This window comes from Phyllopteryx taeniolatus, unplaced genomic scaffold (assembly GCF_024500385.1).
Source record: "Phyllopteryx taeniolatus isolate TA_2022b unplaced genomic scaffold, UOR_Ptae_1.2 contig_24, whole genome shotgun sequence".
NCBI classification, from domain to species: domain Eukaryota; kingdom Metazoa; phylum Chordata; class Actinopteri; order Syngnathiformes; family Syngnathidae; genus Phyllopteryx; species Phyllopteryx taeniolatus.
In genome coordinates, this window is record NW_026903162.1 from 3,698,149 (window position 1) to 3,720,419 (window position 22,271).

At 42.9% G+C, this 22,271-nt stretch overlaps 1 protein-coding gene across 2 annotated transcripts in view; it reads right to left on the bottom strand.

Annotated features, from left to right (window-relative positions):
- Nucleotides 1–22,271, bottom strand: part of tdrd12 (tudor domain containing 12) — a 47,084-nt gene that overhangs the window by 14,267 nt on the left and 10,546 nt on the right. For both annotated transcript variants that reach the window (XM_061764988.1, XM_061764989.1), the window contains 17 exons: nt 22,123–22,196; nt 21,980–22,045; nt 21,861–21,909; nt 21,709–21,782; nt 21,073–21,135; nt 20,819–20,885; nt 20,593–20,700; nt 15,261–15,443; nt 15,026–15,179; nt 10,500–10,627; nt 9,208–9,399; nt 9,003–9,131; nt 6,149–6,266; nt 4,073–4,212; nt 3,770–3,999; nt 2,736–2,814; nt 305–486 (listed from right to left, as the gene is read on the bottom strand). In XM_061764988.1, the coding sequence (XP_061620972.1) occupies nt 305–486; nt 2,736–2,814; nt 3,770–3,999; nt 4,073–4,212; nt 6,149–6,266; nt 9,003–9,131; nt 9,208–9,399; nt 10,500–10,627; nt 15,026–15,179; nt 15,261–15,443; nt 20,593–20,700; nt 20,819–20,885; nt 21,073–21,135; nt 21,709–21,782; nt 21,861–21,909; nt 21,980–22,045; nt 22,123–22,196 (2,036 nt within the window). The remainder of the gene's footprint in view (nt 1–304; nt 487–2,735; nt 2,815–3,769; nt 4,000–4,072; nt 4,213–6,148; nt 6,267–9,002; nt 9,132–9,207; nt 9,400–10,499; nt 10,628–15,025; nt 15,180–15,260; nt 15,444–20,592; nt 20,701–20,818; nt 20,886–21,072; nt 21,136–21,708; nt 21,783–21,860; nt 21,910–21,979; nt 22,046–22,122; nt 22,197–22,271) is intronic.

Here is a 22,271-nt window from a genome sequence, read left to right on the forward strand (position 1 = left end):
CCAACTTCATTGGAATTGGGTGTGTGTGTGTGTGTGTATATATATATATATATATATATATGTGTGTATATATATATGTGTGTGTATATATGTGTATATATATATATATATATATATATATATATATACACACATATATATACATATACACATACACACACACACCTGTGAGTAATAATGTACTGTATGGTTTTGGTTGAACATTTAATTATATGTTTCGTGTTTATGTATACTACCGCAGATGGGTGTGGAACACATCGGCCCCGATAAATGTGGGTTTACTGTATTGTGAAGAGGGCAACACCTGTGGAAGTCTTGGTCCTCCTGCACAGCGTACAAGCCTCCTTCTTGCACCTCCTCAGAAAACAGCTGGCGGTCAGCATAGTAAGACATCATGTCAGCCACCATGCAGTCAAACACGGCGTCCTCCTCCCGGATTATTCGACCACAGAAGACGGATGCCGTCTTGACATAGAGAGGCAACACCTGCACAAAGGTCACGGATCATCTCACCAGCTCATGGACTTATTTTTCTCTTCATAGTCATATTTGTGGCTTACCATTTGAAAAGTCAACTATTTTTTTAACCCATCTTCTGTTATTTGCTGAAAATTTTACATTGCAGCATTTAAGACGTATTTTTGTACTTTCGGCTACACCAGGATACCACAAAGTGGTGCCAATGCCCTGGGTAATATTTTAGTAGTAATTGTGTCAAGGAATTACATTGAAATGATGTGTGTCCGGGGGGGGGGGGGGGGGGGTAAGTTTTGCCAGGGTAGTTCGTTGAAGTTTTGTAGTCTATGTTGTGTGCATGTTTTTCCAGTGCTGAAATCAATTCAGCTGTAATATATTTATTTTTAATGATCAAGTTGTAAAGTTAGAAATTATTCAGTGTTACGGGATCATAGTTTGTCACATATGCTTTGAACTATAATTAATATAACCAATAGTAGACATAGAGGAGTCCACAACCACTTGCTATTTCTCGCTATGCTGCAGGGTTCAATCCCTATGCCCCAACAATAGCTGGGGTTTACTGCATGAGAAAGTAGCAGAGGTGGGATGAAGATACACACGTGCAAGTCCTCGTCATTTAGTCTTGGCAAGTCACAGGTTATTATTACAGATCAAGTCACCTTGTTGATGCAGTCTTAATTGCAGTATCTAGCCGTCATGAAATGTCCAAAACGGCCAGATGATGATAATATTTGTAAATTTATCTAACCTGTATGTATAACATCTCTCATGATAATGCATTCCAATTGAACACCACTTCAAGAGTCCTATATTTTAATATCCGAGTGACAAAACTTGTTTTACACACCAAACAAAATCAGATTGGTTGATTTTCAAGATGCACAGTGTTCCGCCACCTTTTTGTGATTCACCTATTTGCGGATTTTGGTTTTGGAACCCATCCCATCATACCTGGCCTATGTCCTCTTTCCGAAACACCATAAGATGCCGCAGGAAGGTACAAAAGCCCTGACAAATACAAAAGTAGTGCTTTAATGGCACCTTGGTGCCAAGGATCTATGCTGAAGTGAGGAGAGATGAGGTAACACTTTTGAGCCATCGTGAAATCTACAGGCAATTCTAAACCTTTTTCAGGGGGGGTTTTGTAAAACTTTGCTCTTTTACATCACATGTAGTTTTTATAGCCAAAAGAAATAACTGAGGACCTGCATGACATGTTAATGCTGTCTGATATGAGAGAATGTGTTGGACTGATTGACAGGCTAATCCTTCAATCATGACAGTGCCATTCCCAGCCTACGCGTTCATACCGACGTTACGTTATAGTCTATTTTATATTTTATCTTTAAACCAAGCATATACAATGAACAACAATCCAATCGGTCAAGTGTTCATGGGGAACAAAATTATGGTCAAAACTTCCCATAATATTTTAAATGTCCATATACTGTATTTTTTATCTAATGCAGGTCACTTAAATCTATAATTGATTCCAAAAATTACTTTTAAAACACCGCATCGTAAGCTGCCATTTTTACATCATTCTGAGTGCAAAAGTCGTAAGAATGTGACGTTAACAGCGTCCCGACTTTGGGCATAGGGAAGTGACATCACAGTTAATGTAGCTACAGGCTAGTGTGTTCCCTTACATTTGAGCAAACCTAATATGTTAAAAATGGATTGGAAGGAACTGCAACTGTGTCGCGTAGTAAGCATCAAAGGTAAGTGTGCAGATATATTTTCGCCTATCAAACTGCCTCAGACAAGTAGTCCGCTGGCTGCTTACAGGCCCTCAGGTAGCTAGCTGCAAGCCGCTAACATCGACGAGCTAGCGCCATATTCTAGCATTTAATCAATGACAGCGTAATAAATTTAGTGTATTAAATTAGTTATTGAAAATGAATTTGGGAGGGTGTTGTGTTGACGTTGGTCTCAACAGTAAATGGGAATATAAACTGCGATCAGGACATCAAGTGCATCTGTCAGCACCTGTGACATTCATTTCAGTTGACCACAGAGGGCAATACTGCCCGAACATGGCCGCCTCTTAGAATAGGTGAAAATCTGTTTAATTCAACAAACACAATATTAATCAGAATACTGTGTTTAGACTACTGAGGGCACATACAATATATTGTTGCCCAAAACAATTTTCACTCTCTTTCCCCTTTACTGTCTCGTCAAGTCAGTCATCAAAATGTGGTCACAATGACTCGAGTCCCCATCTCTGGTTGGTATCGTTGTGGTATGGTGACCTCTATGAGTCCAGAAGCAGGAAGATTGGACTGATCCAGCTGAGAAATGAGCCTGTGGCGGTCTGGACACACGCTGAACCTGCACAGCAAAACACACACACCACTCAAAATAAAGGAATATTTGACTTTCCGAAGAAATTTGAGCATGAACTTTAAAAGGACTGTGAACCTTGTAGGTGGATTAAGGTCTGTCACACACAAAGATTTTTCAAATCAAGATTATTTTTATTTTTATTTTTTTTAAATCTATGACAGACTTTATGCATAAAGATAAAAACATCAGGCATTTAACAATTTGTCGTATTTTGTGTGGTGTGCTCCGACAATCTCAACACAGAACACCACACACAAAGATTATGTTCCGCTGTCAAGCTCAAATCTCACAAAACTGAAGAAGAAACACTTCCGGATATCTTTTCCATGTTTCAGAAACAGGGAGCTTTTCTTGATTGGCTATATTCTGTTACACGTCATGGGACGGTGGCCGACTGGTGAGAGAGTCTGCCTCACAGTAAAAGGCAAACCTTAGTGGAGTGCAGAGGTTGTGTGGTGGAATGAGGGAGAAGTAACTCAGAGATGTAGGTAGGAACGACGTCATGAAGTGCTTCATATGTATTCAAAAGGATCGGATAGTTGATTCTGAATTTTACTGGAAGCCAATGGAGGGATGCAAGGACAGGGATTATGTGGGACAAACGGCTGCTTCTTTGTTAAAGTCTAGCTGCTGTATTTTGGATTAACTGTGATTGTTTTAGAGGAGGCAGCACAGAATCATGAGGTCAAAGGAACTGTCTGAAGAGCTCAGAGACAGAATTGTGGCAAGGGACAGATCTGGCCAAGGTTACAAAAACATTTCTGCTGCAGTTAAGGTTCCTAAGAGCACAGTGGCCTCCATAATCCTGAAATGGAAGACGTTGAGTTTGGAACGCATCACCCACAAAAACGAGGGTTTGCCTGAAGGTTCGTAAATTGAATGTTTGTACAAAAACATTTGTATTGTTCTTATCCATATTATCTTCAAATGTTGTTTAAACCTGCACACTCCAAAACTTTTCAGGTGGCAACAGAGCGGCCGCTCAGTCTTGCCCTCCTCTTGGGCCTCGTCAGCCGCTTCCGCGAAGGCCAGCAGCTCTGCTGGTAGCAGAGCGTGGCTTCGTTTGAGATAGCGCACCAGGCCACCAACGTGCTGCGCGTTCCTCTCAGAGACCAGCAGCAAGGACTTGCAGACTTTAGGACCTTTCGACGTTGTGTTCTGGGAGGAAGGCTTGAGAAGGAAAAAAGAGATGCAATTAGAGTCGCATCCAGTCCAGATCTACAACACCCGGTCCTGGTCTTACAGGCTCTGAGAGGTTTCGGAAGTTGCTGCTCATGCAGAAGAGTCTGCTTCCAAACATTTTGGGAGACCTTGGGAAGCCGAAATGGACCACACAGGTGGCATCTGTCAGCGCTAAACATCTCAGGCACTCACTGGTGATGACTAAAACACAACAAAAGCAGTGCAAGAATTTTGAATATTCTGTTTAGTGTGAGCATCAGTGTTGATTTTGGTGATACAGTTTTAAGGACAGTGCATGGGAACAAAAAGGAGGTCTAAGGAAAGGCTTGACGATATGAGTTTTTAGGCGGTGTTTGAAACAGTCCAAGGATTTGGCAGATCTAATAGATTGTGGAAAGTTAATTCCACACAGTTTGGTCTAAACATGCAAATACACTGTCACCTTTAGATTTGCAGTTCGTGCGGGGGGTGGCTAAAAGGCAAAGCTTAGTGGAGTGGAGCGGTTGTGTGGTGGAATGAGGGACAAGTAGCTCAGAGATGTAGGTAGGAGGTCATGAAGTGCTTCATAAGTATTCAAAAGGATCGGATAGTTGATTCTGAATTTTACTGGAAGCCAATGGAGGGATGCAAGGACAGGGAATATGTGGGCCAAACGGCTGCTTCTTTGTTAAAGTCTAGCTTTATTTTGGATTAACTGTAATTGTTTGAGAGAAGGCGGCATGGTACCGACTGGTTAGAGCGTCTGCCTCACAGTTCTGTGGACCAGGGTTCAATGCCTGGCCCCGCCTGTGTGGAGTTTGCATGTTCTCCCCGTGCCTGAGTGGGTTTTCTCCGGGCACTCCGGTTTCCTCCCACATCCCAAAAACATAAAATTGACAACTCTAAATTGCCCGTAGGTGTGAGTGCAAATGGTTGTTTGTTTGTATGTGCCCTGCGATTGGGTGGCAACCAGTTCAGGGTGTACCCCACCTCCTGCCCGATGATAGCTGGGATAGGCTCCAGCACGCCCGCGACTCTAGTGAGGAGAAGCGGCTCAGAAAATGGATGGATGTTTGAGAGAAAACTGACTGAGACTGAGTTCCAATAAGCAAACCAGGAAAAGATAAGTGTATGGATTAATTGCTTAAAGGCCTAAGGCTGCAAAATAGGTCTTCTTCGAGCAAGATTTCTTAATCGAAGATGGCAGGACTGACCGTTTGCAGACATGATGATCATGATGAACTGGTCGAAGATAATGCAGAGATTCTTAGCAGTGGAGTTAAACTGAGTAGCAGCAGTGACAAAGATTTCTGGACCAATTAGAATAACTTTTGGTTAGGATTTTGTATTTTTGTCAGGATTCTGATGAAAATATTGGGTCATCCATTGTTTGGTCGCAGCTAGACACTCAAAGAGGGCAGTGAGTTGGTTAAAGTTATTGCATTTAGCAGCGAAATAGATCTGTGTATCATCAGCATAACAATGGTATGAAATTTCCTGAAAGCAGCTGAACAACTGACCGAAAGGGAGCATGTATAATGAAAACAGTATTGAACCAAGGACGGAGCCCTGGGGGACACCGCAGTGGAGGGGACCTAAAGGATGTGTCGTTATGTTTACACCAGTGCTTCTCAAATAGTGGGGCGCGACCCCCCAGGGGGTCACGTTGCGATGCCAGACCCTGAAGAACAAGACTTGCCGTATGAAATAATAAAAAATAACGTGTAATTGCACATCCACTGCAGTAGATGGCAGTAGTGCTCTCTTTGCTCTATGGCGTAGTATTGTTTGTTATATAGAGGCTTACTCGCGGGCACTGCGGGTGGGGAGAGGGGGTTGCAAATGCTTTCTTCTTCCTGGGGGGGGGGGGGGGGGGTCATAACAGAAAACAATTGAGAAGCACTGGTTTACATGGACACTAAAAGATTTAAATTTGTTAAATCGGAGTGAACACAGTATAATGCTGTCCCAGAAATACCAACCACCAGAATGTCCGCATGTGTATGTACATTTGTACAATTTGGCATGATTGTTTTGTTGAAGAGTATATCTGCTTCCCTTATATCCAAGACACATTTCCAAGAGGAGATAATTATGTTTATCCTGATCCTCAGGAGGAGCATCAAAGTGTGGCGATGCGAAGTGTGCCGTGCTTTACCCAGAATGACGTGTGTGCCGGGTCTAATGCTTTTGGCCCACTGCTGGTGCACAAAGTCAAAGGTGTGTGTTAAACCCTCATGAGTCTTCATACAGAAACCCGATTTACTGCTCACAGCCTGGTGGGAGACAAGAAAAACACATTTGGCTAGGCAATATGGCCTTAAAATAAAATTTACACAAAAATCTGATTTGAATTGATTTTTCTCCCCTTTGCTGATACGAAAAGCTAAGTTTTGCTCCTTTTTTTCCCCCCTCTCCGGGATTTTCTCTATTCCTCCAGAAAGCAAGCAAGCTTTTACATTTTTTATTTTTATTAAAGTTTTTATTTCCCCCCAGCATTATCTTAGCAAGGTGACCTCATAAATATACCGGGTGATTGAAAAGTAACTCCCTATTTTTAAGTACTTGTAATTCATTTCTGAACTATAATTCTTACAAGAAATGAACATGAGAAAAAAAGTGTATTGCATGGAGTGTTATTTAAAATTCGATATGGGGACCAGCATTAGCCACCAGTTTCTCAAGCCGCCTGGGAACCGCATTAACTGATTTCACAAGGAACTCTTGTGGGACGGAAGACATAACTTCTTGTATTCGCCCTTCAAGTTCTTCCAAAGTCGTTGGTAGAATAGACTCGCTCCTTTAATCATGGAACATACACAAACAAAATTTGAAAAATATTACAACATATGAATGAATTATAAGTATTTTAAAATAGGCAGTTACTTTTCTATCACCCTGTAGAGTATATGCGCCATGAAAGCAGATACATTGTGTCTAAAGTTTCCAATGTGAATAATTCACTGCTTTTCCATTGTACAGTGGGTACGGAAAGTATTCAGACCCCCTTAAATTCCACTTTTTTTATATTGCAGCCATTTGCTAAAATCATTTAAGTTAATTTTTTTCTTCATTAATGTAACTAACAAACTGAAATATCACACAGCCATAAGTATTCAGACCATTTGCTCAGTATTTAGTAGAAGCCCCCTTCTGAGCTAATACAGCCGTGAGTCTTTTTGGGAATGATGCAACAACCTTTCACACCTGGATTTGGGGATCATCTGCCATTCCTCCTCGCAGATCCTCTCCAGTTCTGTCAGGTTGGATGGTGAACGTTGGTGGGCAGCCATTTTCAGGTCTTTTCAGAGATGCTCAATTGGGTTTAAGACAGGGCTCTGGCAGGACCATTCAAAAACAGTCACGGGGTTGTTCTGACGCCACTGCGTCGTATTTTTAGCTGTGTGCTTAGCGTCATTGTCTTGTTGGAACGTGAACCTTCGGCCCAGTTTGAGGTTTTGAGCGCTCTGGAGAAGGTGTTCGTCCAGGATATCCCCGTACTTGACCGCATTCATCTTTTCTTCGATTGCAACTGGTCTCCCTGTCTCTGCAGCTGAAAAACACACCCACAGCATAATTCTGCCACCACTATGCTTCACTGTTGGGACCATATTGGACAGGTGATGAGCAGTGCCTGGTTTTCTCCACACATGCCACTTAGAATTAAGGCCAATAATTTCTATCTTGGTCTCATCAGACCAGAGAATCTCATTTCTCACCATCTTGGAGCCTTTCAGGTGTTTTTTAGCAAACTCCATGCGGGCTTTCATGAGTCTTGCACTGAGGAGAGGCTTCCGTCGGGCCACTCTGCCATAAAGCCCCGACTGGTGGAGGGCCGCAGTGATGGTTGACTTTCTAGAACTTTCTCCAATCTCCCGACTGCATCTTTGGAGCTCAGCCACAGTGATCTTTGGCTTCTTCTTGACCTCTCTCACCAAGGCTCTTCTCCTTCGATTGCTCTGTTTGGCCGGACGGCCAGCTCTAGGAAGGGTTACGGTCGTCCCAAACGTCTTCTATTTCAGGATTATGGAGGCCACTGTGCTCTTAGGAATCTTAAGTGCAGCAGAAATGTTTTTATAACCATGGCCAGATCTGTGCCTTCCCACAATTCTACCTCTGAGCTCTTCAGGCAGTTCCCTTGACCTCATGATTCTCATTTGCTCTGACATGTACTGTGAGCTGTAAGACCTTATATAGACAAGGGTGTGGCTTTCCTAATCGAGTCCAATCAGTATAATCAAACGCAGCTGGACTCCAATGAAGGTGTAGAACCATTTTAAGGATGATCAGAAAAAATGGACAGCATGAAGTAAATAAATCAGCAAAAATTTCAAAAATTCCGTTGTTTTTTTCTGTCAACATGGGGTGCTGTGTGTACATTCATGAGGAAAAATGAACTTAAATGATTTTAACAAATTGCTGCAATATTACCCACTGTATATATGTGCACTGTGCCTTTGGCAATATTTAGCAACACTGACTCCATGTTTGCCTTCCTCTGGGATCTTTTTTTGTCATACTCTATATCAGATTTGGACAGTATGATAACCGTGAACAAATATCGCGGTTTCAGTGTCATGGTATCGTCCATGTAGATTCTTAGGGGTAAGGGTTAGTTTTGAAGAACTGAAGAGGCCTTTTGTATTAAAGTTGAAACGTCTTCAACAAACAAGAACAATCGAGTAGCCTTGATTCAAACTTTGCGGCTTGTTACGGTCTTGCAATAACAGCTCTCATATGTATTATTTTGAAATTTTTGGGTAAATAACTTTTTCCAATAAACGTGTTCAGGAGGTACAATAGTAAACGCAAAACGAAAATAGCTTTTTCTAAATAAAATGAAAATCTATTACATTGGTAAAAGACTTTTTTTTTCATCAACGGGAAAAGTTGTCGGGGGCTCGCACCAACAGCAGAAGGGGTCGTGGGCGATTTGAAAAATTAAATCTTCCTGTCAAACTCAGATTATCAATAAAACCAATTCACAACACAGATTCATCATTGCTACACACCTTGTGGACATCTTCAACCTCTTCAGCGGCGTTGCAGATGATGACAGTCTTCTGGCCCACATCAGGGCAGAAATCTATCACACTCAACAGTGTGGCGATCTTGCTGCTCTCCAAGGTCATGAGGACGACCTGTGATAAGACATCATCACCACAATCCCAGCCACAGCGTCAAACGACAGAAGACGAGAAGTTCCTCTGTAGTGACCTGCTGCACGTTTCCATAGAGGGCTGCTTCTTCAGGAGCTGCGATGACCATGCAAGCGTAGGGCATATGATTGGCAATCAAAGTCTCCATTTGACCCGTCCATCGCTTGGCTACAGCGACCAGCTGCTGCGGACACAATGACATTTCCTGGCGGGAGATGACCTTCTGAAAATGCTGCAAGATTATCTCCATCTGACAAGGGGAGGAACCAATGATGCTTTAGGTGTCATTAGGGAACAAACTATTTCCCGAATATACAGTAACAATAACCTTGGAAAATTCCAACAGTATTTGAGTTTCCATTCTTAATTACACTTCAGTAAAATACAGACCATATATACTGTATACATGTATTTTTAAGTTTTAACTGTCCTACACACTTTAAACAAATTTAAACTTATTAAAACACTTTACGGTATTCCCTAGCGCTCCTTTGTTCGCACAGTTCTCCAAGTGAGAGGCAAACACCATATAATTACGTCTAAATGAAAGTCCGCTATCTTAATGCCTACATATAATGCAAACAGTCATAGATAGGGTCACAGAAATAAACAGTTGTTACAGTATTTAGAAACCCTCAAACAATTGCTACTTGAATACATGGAGCAGCACAATACAGCAATGCTCACAGGGATATAGTCCCTCTACTCTGTGGGTACAAGTGGTGATTAGTTTGGGCCCTTCTCTGCCTCTTCTTGGTCTTAATTATACTGGATATCCTCCAGTCGAGCTCAGTGCTGCCCGGCATGTTGTGACGCAACGTGGTATGACATTAAAAATGGCAATGGATGTCAAAAGATGTTTCTGTCATGTGCAATATGTGTAGCCACACCGGGCACCTCACCCCCCCAAAAAAAAAAAAAAAAAAAAAAAAAAAAAAAATTGCTTGGTAAAATATTTTTTACTCTGTAGGAGTACGAGGAGGGATGCATCTTAAGTGCACGTGTAACAGAGTGAATGTAAACTTCAGTGCTGACGCTGAAACATACACAAATCTTAAGAACCAACGTTACACTAACATGACGTTAGTGATTCAGTACAGATATTACAACTGTTGTTCCTACTCCTAAAATACATTGAAAACAAACTAACACAATACTTACCTTTATTACAGTACCATAAATTATACCAAAACATAAGCAGGTGAAAAAACACAGAACACACACATAGGGTGCCATTCTAGCCAGAACCGCCACTGATGATATTACTCATAATCATGATATGAAATGTTCATATTTTTCGATCTTTAGGTAAGAGTTCACATGACAAACAAAACGCTGCCAAAGCGTCACCTGGTCTGGAGCCAGCGTGAAGAGCTGGTCGGCCTCATCCAGCACAAGGTGACCGAAACGCAGGAACAGAAAGCAGTGACATGACAGGAGACGCACCAGACTGAAGGGAGTAGTCACTAACAGCAGGCCTGGAAAAGAAAACGGAAGAAAACTCAGGTCAGTTTAGTAGTTTAGTCAATTTAAGGTGCTTACACATTGCACTTCCATTTGCACGGTGCCTACAGCATGGTGGGGCGCACGACAGGCCAGGGACGGATCCCAATATTTTGAATTCATAAAAATAAATACAAAAGTATCTAAAGTTGTTTTTCAGTTTTCATTCCACTGCTTTTACTTTTAGATATTTGCCATTGTATCATTTCAGTGCCGGTATTGAGGTATTTTATTTTGGTATAGTATCAAAGTCAAAGCCAACAATGCAAATCGGGTCTACAAAATACGCAGATAAGCGGGTGCTTCTGGGAAGAAGGGTCGATGGGAAAAAAAATAAAATACGCAAATAGGTGAATCCGCAAATGCTGAACCGGCAATATGCAGGGTATACCATAATCAAAAAGTTTATAGAGAAAAAAATATATATATATATTAGAACAAAGCCGGCGGCACGGTGTACAACTGGTTCGCAAATCTGCCTCACAGTTCTGAGGACCGGGGTTCAAATCCCGGCCCCGCCTTTGTGGAGTTCGCATTTTCTCCCGGTGCATGCGTGGGTTTTCTCTGGGGACTCCAGTTTCCTTCCATATCCCAAAAACATACATGGTAGGTTGGTTGAAGACTCTAGATTGCCCTTAGGTGTGAATGTGTGCGCGAATGGTTGTTTGTTTCTGTGTGCCCTGCGATTGGCTGGCGACCAGTTCAGGTGTACACCGCCTCTCGCCCGAAGATTGCTGGGATGGGCTCCAGCACGCCCGCAACCCTTGTGAGGATAAGCGGAACGGAAGATGAATGAATGAATAACAAAGTCAGAATTTATAGCTTTCAGATAAAGCCGTAATGTTTTCTTTCAAAGACTGATTCTGTTGGGATAAAAAGTCCTCTCCGACAAGACTTAAGTTGTAGTTTTCCAAGATAAAGTCGCAATATGACATCAAAATTAACAGTTAACAAGGGAAGAAAGTCATTTTAACAAGTGAAAAAATAAAAAACTATTCTCGTAATATTACAACCTTTATTCTGGAAAAGACGGCTTTGTCTAAAAAATGTTTACTATTTTCATGAAACAAAATGCACCTTTTATTCTAGAAAATAAATAAATAAAATGCTGCCCGATGTGGAGCACAAGCCAGTGCAAAATGTAGGCCGGTCCCAAGCCCGGATAAATGTAGAGGGTTGCGTCAGGGAGGGCATACGGCTTAAAAGTATGCCAAACAAAATATGAGCGTTGATCCAAAGAATTCAATACCGGATCGGTCGTGGCCCGGGTTAACAACGTCATCCAGGAAAGGAACTTGGAGGGACAGATGGTGGTAGACTTTGCAAAAAGTATGCAAATGGCTGTAGCGAACACTTTTTTTTCCCCCAGAAGAGGCAGGAACATAGGCTCTGAGCTCCTTCCTGTTTGCAGTGGTGATGGATAGGCTGACAGATGAGGTTAGACTGGAATCCCCGTTGACGATGATGTTTGCAGATGACATTGTGATCTGCAGTGAAAGCAGGGACCAGCTGAAGGAACAGTTAAAAAGATGGAGGCATGCACTGGAAAGCAGAGGAATGAAGATCAGCCAAAGTAAGACAGAATATATGTGCATGAATGAGAGGGGTGGTGGGGGAAGAGTGAGGCTACAGGGAGAAGAGATAGTAAGGGTGGAGGACTTGAAATACTTGGGGTCAACCGTCCAGAGCAATGGTGAGTGGTAGAAAGGGTCCAAGCAGGTTGGAACGGGTGGAGGAAGGTGTCAGGTGTGTTAGGTGACAGAAGAGTCTCTGCTAGGATGAAGGGCAAAGTGTATAAAACAGTGGTGAGGCCAGCCATGATGCACGGATTAGAGACAGTGGCACTGAAGAGACAACAGGAAGCAGAGCTGGAGGTGGCGGAAATGAAGATGTTGAGGTTCGCACTCGGAGTGACCAGGTTGGATAAAATTAGAAATGAGCTCAGAGGGACAGCCAAGATCCAATGTTTTGGAGACAAAGTTAGAGAGACCAGACTTGGATGGTTTGGACATGTCCAGAAGAGAAATAGTGAGTATATTGCTAGAAGGATGATGAGGATGGAGCTGCCAGGCAAGAGCGCGAGAGGAAGACCAAAGAGAAGGTTGATAGTCGTGAGGGAAGACATGAGGGCAGTTGGTGTTCGAGAGGAGGATGCAGGAAATAGGCTGACATGGAAAAGTATGACGTGCTGTGGCGACCCCTGAAGGGACAAGCCCAAAGGAAAAGAAGATTCTAAAAAAAAAAAAAAAATGTGTATCCCTGTAATAAGCCTTTTGTTCTTATTCATTTGTGGATGTCAGATTTACTGTATGTGATATCATTTCAGAACTTTTATAGGGAGGAGTAATTTGTTTATTATGTTGGTTTTACATACATGCAAACAAAAGGCATGAAAAAGGTGACCATAAAAAAAAAATAGTGGGGGGTCTGGGGGGATCCCCCGGGCTCCCGCAGAGACTTTTTGGGATATTAACATAAATCAAGCAATCTGGAAGACTCTAAAGAGTACAATAAGGAAAAATAAAGTAATTTTCTTCACGCAGAAAAATATTTATTTCCACCGCTCAAGTATATGTTGATGTACAAATTTCAGATTAAAATAAAATTTGCCTCATTCCTTTGCTTTTTTGTTTTGGCCTCCAACTTGAGCCAGGCCCATCTCCACGTGCACCTGATGCCAGCTTCAAGCTGTGCCACATGAATAGTATCCGCCTCTTTAAACACTCTCATTCTGGAAAAGAATTGACTAAAATCATTGTCCGTTTTACTTAATTTTTCCACTCTTACCAACTTCAAAGGCTAATCCAAAGTGCTTCCTCCAGGAAAATATTAAATCCAATATTTTTCTGCTTTTACTGGCCATTTCTGACTTTGAAGTTAGTTCATTCTGTGTTGTGACAATCCCTAACATAAATCCCTCGCTTAATACATTTAACATTAACATCCGTAAACTAATTAGATAATTGTAGACTTGTTTCCTAATTAATACAAGATGTAGTAGCGGATCAACTCTTATCACCGATGTTACGTGTGCTTGGCGGTTCCGCCGGGACCGCGACCCGCAGCACCTCAACGCGAAAATACAAAAGACCAGTGCAACAAATACGACACTGGCTGATCTGATGAGCAAAAATGTTGCTTAAATGTAAGGGTAGCAATAGAGGATGTCCACTCCAGAGGTGGGTAGAGTAGCCAAACATTGTACTCAAGTAAGAGGACTGTTACTTGAAAATAATGTGACTCAAGTAAAAGTAAAATGTAGTCCTCCAAAAAAGTGGAGTAAAAAGTACACAGTGAAATAATTACTCAAGTGTTGATTAAATAGTGAGTACCTTCTGATTTTTTTAACCACAGAATGAACATCAATAAAAAAAAATAATTAAATAAAATGTGAATGTGCAAATTCTGATGTTGCTGTGTGTGCACGCGTCTGTGCGTGTGTGTGTATGCACAGGCAAAACATCTGCAATTTACTGCACGGTGTTTTCTAAAGTTATATGTGAGCTGAAATATCCACGTTTGGGCAGACAGTGCCAGAAAAATACTAAAATACTTGAAAGCTGTTTTTGTTTGTCTAAATATAAACAATGAGTTGCGCAACATTCCCTTCACGGTAACGACGACCTTCCCAGCATTGGTGGTCACGTAGGCACGATCAGCCGGGCTGGCTTATCTAGTGTTAATACCTATGCACGGGAAGCCCAATAGAAGAGGTTGTGTGAGGTCATGTGACTTTGTGTCATTTGATTGTGAACTTGACTTAAATATCACGAGTGCTTAAATTGGATTGGGGCAAACACCGCCCAATGCGGAAGTCGTAGTCTCGCGCACAAAATAGTTGCTAAATAAGCAAAAATTGATAAAAGTAGCAAGCGACATTTAGATCATTGTAACGGAGTAAAAGTGCCGTTACTTCTTAACAGGAGAAGCGGCGGAAGTGTTTTTTTGGTCTCGTCAACTCCTGTGACTTATCCACAGCAGGTGCCCAGCACATAGGCGGAACACCTCAGGCCAATGCGCGCGCATATTAGTCCGTCGCGGAGTAATAGTCACAATTACATCTGTGTGTGGATGGTGGAAGTGTGAAATGGATCTAGCTGCCAGTGTTCAAGGAGTACAAAACAGTCTATGACACCCACCCCCCCAGGAAAAAAAATCATCGGATCTATTTTCAGTTCAAAACTATGAATTTCGCCTAAAGGCGACTGATTTGCATGCATGGTTTTATTAGAGCTTCAGTACCCATGTGCAGGTCTGCGCTTTTGAAAATGTCAACAATTTATTGCAAATTATTTTGCGGACCAACAAGCTACAGCATGACCCCACTTTGAGAACCACTGCAGTTTAACCGAAGTCACGTTCCAGGAACTTACAGTCTTTGGGAATATTGATGTTGTTGGCCTCATCTTTGGCACCACCTATCAGCACACTGGTTGTCTTGAGCCTCTGGGAAACCTTGCTCTCCTCAAGAAGGTCGCACAGCAGGTGGACCTTCTCCCAGCCGGGACACAGCACCACTGCTACTGGCTGCAAGTGCACATAACACGAGCCGCTTGTTGCCATCGTTCTTGGTGACGTAATGTGTGATATTCAAAATAGTGCGCTCACGCCCGCTCTGGATGAGGAGACGGTGAAGATGGTGCTGAGCAGTATGTGACTGAGGAGGGGGGCCAGGTAGCTTTGAGGCTGGTCACCAGCATGCGAAATGACCACTGTGTTGTTTCCTCGAGCCACGGCGGCCCAGGTGAGGCGGTCCGCAGGAGACGGGCAGAACTGCTTCCTCTGCAACATCTAGACAAAAAGCAGAAACAAAAAGTGCACACACCGAACGTGTATTCGCCACATTCGCGCCACACGTACCAGAGATGAGGAGGGGCTTCATTTGGTAGACACCAACACAATTGTGACATGCGACATGCTCTGACATTGCGAGATTTCCCAATGAAATTTTGGCGGCTACACTGCAAAATCAGATTAGCAACCCCAAGACTTAATTTCCTCCTCATCCATTATTGTGTCTCTTATTACGAGGCTGATTATTATTGATTACTTTTTTCCAATCCCTGCGGACGCCAAGATACCACCATGGAGCCACTCGAAGATTTCATCGACGGATCTTTCGATCGCTTCGTCATGCAAACCAGTGGAGCCAACCATGACGACCACAGCCATCCACTGAAAAGACCAAAGGCTAATTCGTCCACTAGCACTGAAGATATACAACTTTGCTCTCCTGACACCCATATTCAAGTCCTCTCCTCCATTGACAAAAAGCACTTCTCGATCTACAACCCCAATTCCAATGAAGTTGGACGTAAATAAAAACAGAATACAATGATTTGCAAATCATGTTCAGCCTATATTTATTTGAATACACTACAAAGACAATATATGTAATGTTCTAACTGATAAACTTTGTTTCTAGCAAATCATTAACTTGGAATTTTATGGCTGCAACAGGTACAGGTAGCAAAAAAGACTGAGAAAGTTGAGGAATGCTCATCAAACACCTGTTTGGAACATCCCACAGGTGAACAGGCTAATTGGGAACAGCTGGGTGCCATGATTGGGTGGAGAAGGAGCTTCCCTGAATTGCTCAGTTATTCACAAGCAAAGATGGGGCGAGGTTCACCTCTTTGTGAACAAGTGCGTGAGAAAATAGTCCAACAGTTTAAGGACAATGTTCCTCAATGTACAATTGCAATGAATTTAGGTATTTCATCATTTATGGTCCATAATATCATCAAAAGGTTCAGAGAATCTGGAGAAATCACTGCATGGAAGCGGCGAGACCGAAAACCAACATTGAATGCCCGTGACGTTCGTTCCCTCAGGCAGCACGATGCGTAAAGGATATCACATGGGCTCAGAAACACTTCAGAAAACCAATGTCAGTAAATACAGTTTGGCGCTTCATCCGTAAGTTCAATTTGAAACTCTACTATGCAAAGCAAAAGCCATTTATCAAAAACACCCAGAAACGCCGCAGACTTCTCTGGGCCGTTCTGTGGTCCGACGAGTCCACAGTTTAAGGACAATGTTCCTCAACGTACAATTGCAAGGAATTTAGGGATTTCATCATCTACGGTCCATATCATCATCAAAAGGTTCAGAGAATCTGGAGAAATCACTGCATGTAAGCAGCAAGGCCGAAAACCAACATCGAATGGCCGTGACCTTCGATCCCTCAGGCGGCACTGCATAAAAAAACGACATCAATGTGTAAAGGATATCACCGCATGGGCTCAGGAACACTTCAGAAAACCAATGTCAGTAAATACAGTTCGGCGCTACATCGGTAAGTGCAACTTGAAACTCTACTATGCAAAGCAAAAGCCATTTATCATAACACGCAGAAACGCCACCGGCTTCTCTGGGCCCGAGCTCATCTAAGATGGACTGACGCAAAGTGGAAAAGTGTTCTGTGGTCCGACAAGTCCACATTTCAAATTGTTTTTGGAAATTGTGGACGTCGTGTCCTCCGGGCCAAAGAGGAAAAGAACCATCCGGACTGTTATGGACCCAAAGTTCAAAAGCCAGCATCTGTGATGGTATGGGGCTGTGTTCATGCCAATGGCATGGGTAACTTACACATCTGTGAAGGCACCATTAATGTTGAAAGGTACATATAGGTTTTGGAGAAACATATGCTGCCATCCAAGCAACGTCTTTTTATTTTAAAAGAAGAGTTGGCTAAGAATGTCTTGGAGGTGCAAAGAGTATCAGATCGAGTGATGAGGCTGAAACTTGAAATTGAGGGTGTTATGTATAATGTGATTAGTGGCTATGCCCCACAGGTAGGATGTGACGTAATGATGAAAGAGAAATTCTGGAAGGAGCTAGACGAAATACTTGTGAGCATCCCAGACAGAGAGAGAGTCGTGATTGGTGCAGATTGTAATGGACATGTTCGGTGAATGGGGTGAAGAAGAAGTGATGGGTACCTTCGGCATCCAGGAAAGGAACTTGGAGGGACAGATGGATGATGCGAAAAGGATGGAAATGGCTATAATGAACACTTTCTTCCAGAAGAGGGAGGAACATAAGGTGACCTACAAGAGCGGAGGTAGAAACACACGGGTGGATTACATCTTGTGCAGACCTGATGGAAGTTACTGACTGTAAGGTAGTGGTAGGGGAAAGTGTGGCTAGACAGCATAGGATGGTGCTGTGTAAGATGACTGGTGGTGGTGGGGAGGAAGATTAAGAAGACAAGGGCAGAGCAGAGAACCATGTGGTGGAAGCTGAGAAAGGAAGAGTTTTGTGCAGCTTTTCGAGAAGAGGTGAAAAAGGCTCTCAGTGGACAGGAGGAGCTTCCAGGAGACTGGACCACTACAGCCAAGGTGATCAGAGAGACGGGCAGCAGATTACTTGGTGTATCTTCTGGTAGGAAAGGGGAGAAGGAGACTTGGTGGTGGAACCTCACAGTACATGAAATCATCCAAGAGGTTAGCTAAGAAGAAGTGGGACACAGAGGACTGAGAATAGGAGAAAGGAATACATGGAGATACGATGTAGGTAGAGATTGGAAAGGCCAAACAAAAAGGCATATGACAACATGTATGCCAGGTTGGACACTAAAGGAGGAGAAAAAGATCTATACGGGTTGGCCAGACAGAGTTATAGAGATGGAAGGATGTAGAGCAGCTTAGGGTGGTTAAGGATAGCGATTGACATGTGTTGACTGGTGCCAGTAGTGTGCTGCATAGATAGAAGGAATACTTTGAGGAGTTGATAAATGAGGAAAATGAAAGAGAAGGAAGAGTCGAAGAGGCAAGTGTGGGGGACCAGGAAGTGGCAATTATTAGTAAGTTAAAAGGGCACTAAAGAGGATGAAAAATGGAAAGGCTGTTGGTCCTGATGACATTCGTGTGGAGGTATGTAAGAATCTAGGAGAGGTGGCTGTGGTGTTTTTTACCAGCTTGTTCAACTGAATTCTAGTGGGTGAGAAGATGCCTGATGAATGGAGGAAAAGTGGGCTGGTGGCATTTTTAAGAACAAGGGTGGATGTGCAGAGCAACGGGAACTACAGAGTTGATGAGCCACACAATGAAGTTATGGGAAAGAGTCGTGGAGGCTAGACTCAGGACAGACGTGAGTATTTATGAGCAACAGTACGGTTTCATGGCTAGAAAGAGTACCACAGATGCATTATTTGCCTTGAGTATGTTGGAGAAGTACAGAAGGAGCTACATTGTGTCTCTGTAGATCAAGAGAAAGCCTATGACAGAGTACCCAGAGAGGAACTGCATGTGGGAGTCTGGAGTGGCAGAGAAGTATGTTAGAATAATACAGGACATGTACGAGGGGAGCAGAACAGTGGTGAGGTGTGACAGAGGAGTTTATGGTGAAGGTGGGACTGCATCAGTGATCAGCCCTGAGCCCCTTCCTGTTTGCAGTGGTGATGGATAGGATGACGGATGAGGTTAGACTTGAATCCCCGTGGACCATGATGTTTGCAGATGACATTGTGATCTGCAGTGAAAGCAGGGAGCAGGTGGAAGAACAGTGAGAAAGGTGGAGGCATGCACTGGAAAGGATAGGAATGAAGATGAGTCAGAATATATATATGTACATGAATGAGAAGGGTGGAGGGGGAAGAGTGAGGCTACAAGGAGAAGAGATAGCAAGAGCGCAGGACTTGAAATAATTGGGGTCAACAGTGCAGAGCAATGGTGAGTGTAGTAAGGAAGAGAAGAAACAGGTCCAGGCAGGTTGGAACGGGTTTGGACGGCTTGGAACGGCTTTCCAAGAATCAAGTGTGTTTCTTGGAAATACAACACGTACACACCTCCATATAAAGTTTGTCGTGCGTAAATCCAATGCATTATTTCGTAGTGTCGATACTATTGATTAATTACTTTTTAAAAACAGTTCAGAATGATTGACCATTTTTGTCCAGAAAGCTGAGCACAGAATGATTCAGTTGGACCATAGGTAAATATATCAACCCATTGATCTAATGAATGAATCGTTACACAGGTTTTTAAATATGTTTGTATTGTAAGTGTGTTATACAAATTTTGAAAAAATTTACGCTGTAACTGCTATGAAAACATGCCTAGGTGTATTTAAATAAATAATTTCTATTTCGCCGCTATCTCTCATTGCAAGGATGGTCTGGAACGTAACCCCCACGATGCAGAGAGGATTACCATCGGTGAATTCTGAACCGTGAATATGTAGGAATCCACTAAAAGTAAATAAACAGGACTTAAATAATGATTCAATTAACATTTATTGAGCATTGATCCAAAAAGTTTAAAACAAATAGTTCATTAGATTAAATGCAAATACTACTACCCCATGAACAGGATCAGTGATATAGAAGATGGATGTTTGGATTGTACTAAAAAGTTAAATACGACGCTAGTGTGCTTAAGTGGTGATTCTTTCGTCTAGTACAAGGAGTCTGCGTACCACTTGTGGCACTAGTGCCACACTTTAAAAATCACTGCTGTTCAGTAAGGAGTAATTATTCACAGCCGACAGGGAACAAGTGAAAAAAAACGAGTAATACGCTCCCCCCCTAAATGTTTGTAATTGTCTCTCAGTCAAGATGTCACCAGCATCACCAAGACAGTGCTTTTGATCCCATCTTGTTGCACCTGAGAGGATTTCAGAGAGAAGAAAAACAGTGTATAGTAGGGGATGTAAAGACCAGTGGACTTGTCGACTTTACTACTCAACAATGACGTTTAGAGCGTGATGTGGATTAGTCGCTAATCACGTTTTTGTCTTGAGGAGTCAATGCCACTTGCCGCAACAAGTTAATATGCTGAATGAAATGTGTCCGTCGCCTTAATTGATTTGTCTTCCATTTCTAAATGTGCATTTTGGGAAAGTAGAGCCAGTAAGGAGGTCAATTATCAAATGGTTAGGCTTTCCAGGGTTGTGCGTCTAAATGTCAGCTGTAGCGATATTAACAATCATTGTTTACCCTGCGGAAGGTGTCAGTGATGGGGGCATCATCCAGGCTTGAAAACGTCTCCATCGGGAGGTCAGAGTGTACCAGAATGTCACCAGTCTTGGGAGTGCTGGGAAGGACCTGACAACAAAATAACATCACCACCACTTTCTTATCCTGATGAGCCTTTCATTCAACAAGGACGAGTCACATGGACTTGTGGCAGCTATCAGGACTCGGCAAATAAAAGCAGGCCTACCGGGTCACCTTCATCATCATCTTCTGAATGAAACTTCAGAGACTGTGGATTCAGCCACTCCAAAAGTCTACGAGTGGCAATGAGAAAGGAACAGATTTAGATTAAATAAAGTCTGGCATTCAGGATGTGACTTGTCTCTACATTCTGCAGGCACAGAGCAACGTGACGCTCTGACACTTAGCCAGATAAATTCAAATGTGGCTTTTTATGCTTAGATTTCAATATGCATCATCGGTTACACTGTGTACAAACACCTTGTGCAAGCCCAGTTGTTGTCGGCCCTCTTCATCACGTCCGATTGGCCGGGAGGCAGCCTGCTGAAATGCCACACACAATCACGTCCAACATTTACAATCAACTTGAGTCTGATGTTTCACAACCTGGATTGCTCCATTTCCATCTTAGACGAAGGGTTCTCAAACTTTGAGGGTCCAGGGAATCCTTACAAGGGGGAATTTTTTCCAAGGACCGCAACATAACCCTAACTTCAATTAAATTTAACTACCATTGGTACCCATAAATGTCATAGGAATTAACTAATTCACTGCCACAGACGTTTCTATTCGTCAACTGAAATGCAACCGTTTTCTGGCACTGACAAATGCAGTCATCAAGTAAGTTTTTCAACGGGTAGGCGTGCAAGAGGGTCTCACCCGGCCTCTCTATGACATTCAGGTTTGCAACACCTCAGTGTTTACAGAACATAAACGTATTACTTCTTTAAAAATAACAACATAATAGTTTACTGCAAATTATCTTGTGGACCCACAAGCTACAACTTACAGACCCCCGTGGTTCCGGGGACCCAAGATTTGAGAACCACCGATCTAGAGAGCCTGCACTGATCTTTTAGTTGTTTTGTAACCGGTGGTGTCGAACTGGCGGCTTACACTTCCTTTCCTGTGCTGGGCGAGCTGGAAGCATGTGGCGGTGAACACTCTGTCAGCTCCTCAGGTTGATTCACCTGTAACGTTCACGTGCGACCGCAATTGTTGTTGTCTCTCATCACTTTACTTTTCAAAATGCTTCAGACGAAACTCACACTTGTCTCGGCCTCGAAGCTGCATTCAGGATTGAGGAACCTCATGAACCTGCGGAGACATCAGCCACACGGTCAACAGCTGCCAGCCAATCAGATGAGCGCGTAATTTCATAACTCACCTGAACAGAGTGAGGTGGGACTTGAACGCGGTGGCCAGGGAGGCATCGGATTCCTCTAATGAGTCACTGAAACAACACGCTGATGTCACATGACCCTCTTTTTTTGTTTTTTTCGCCGCTCATTCGCAGTGATGCGCTTTCACCTCTCTGATTGGCTGCCCAGTAACGCTAGTCCATCTGTGACCTCTGAAGTGATGCCTCCCTCGTACTCAGGACTCTGACAGAAAACAGTGACCAAGGATAAAACATGACGACGCCTGTGATGACCATGCCTCAGTGGGACAAATGCATT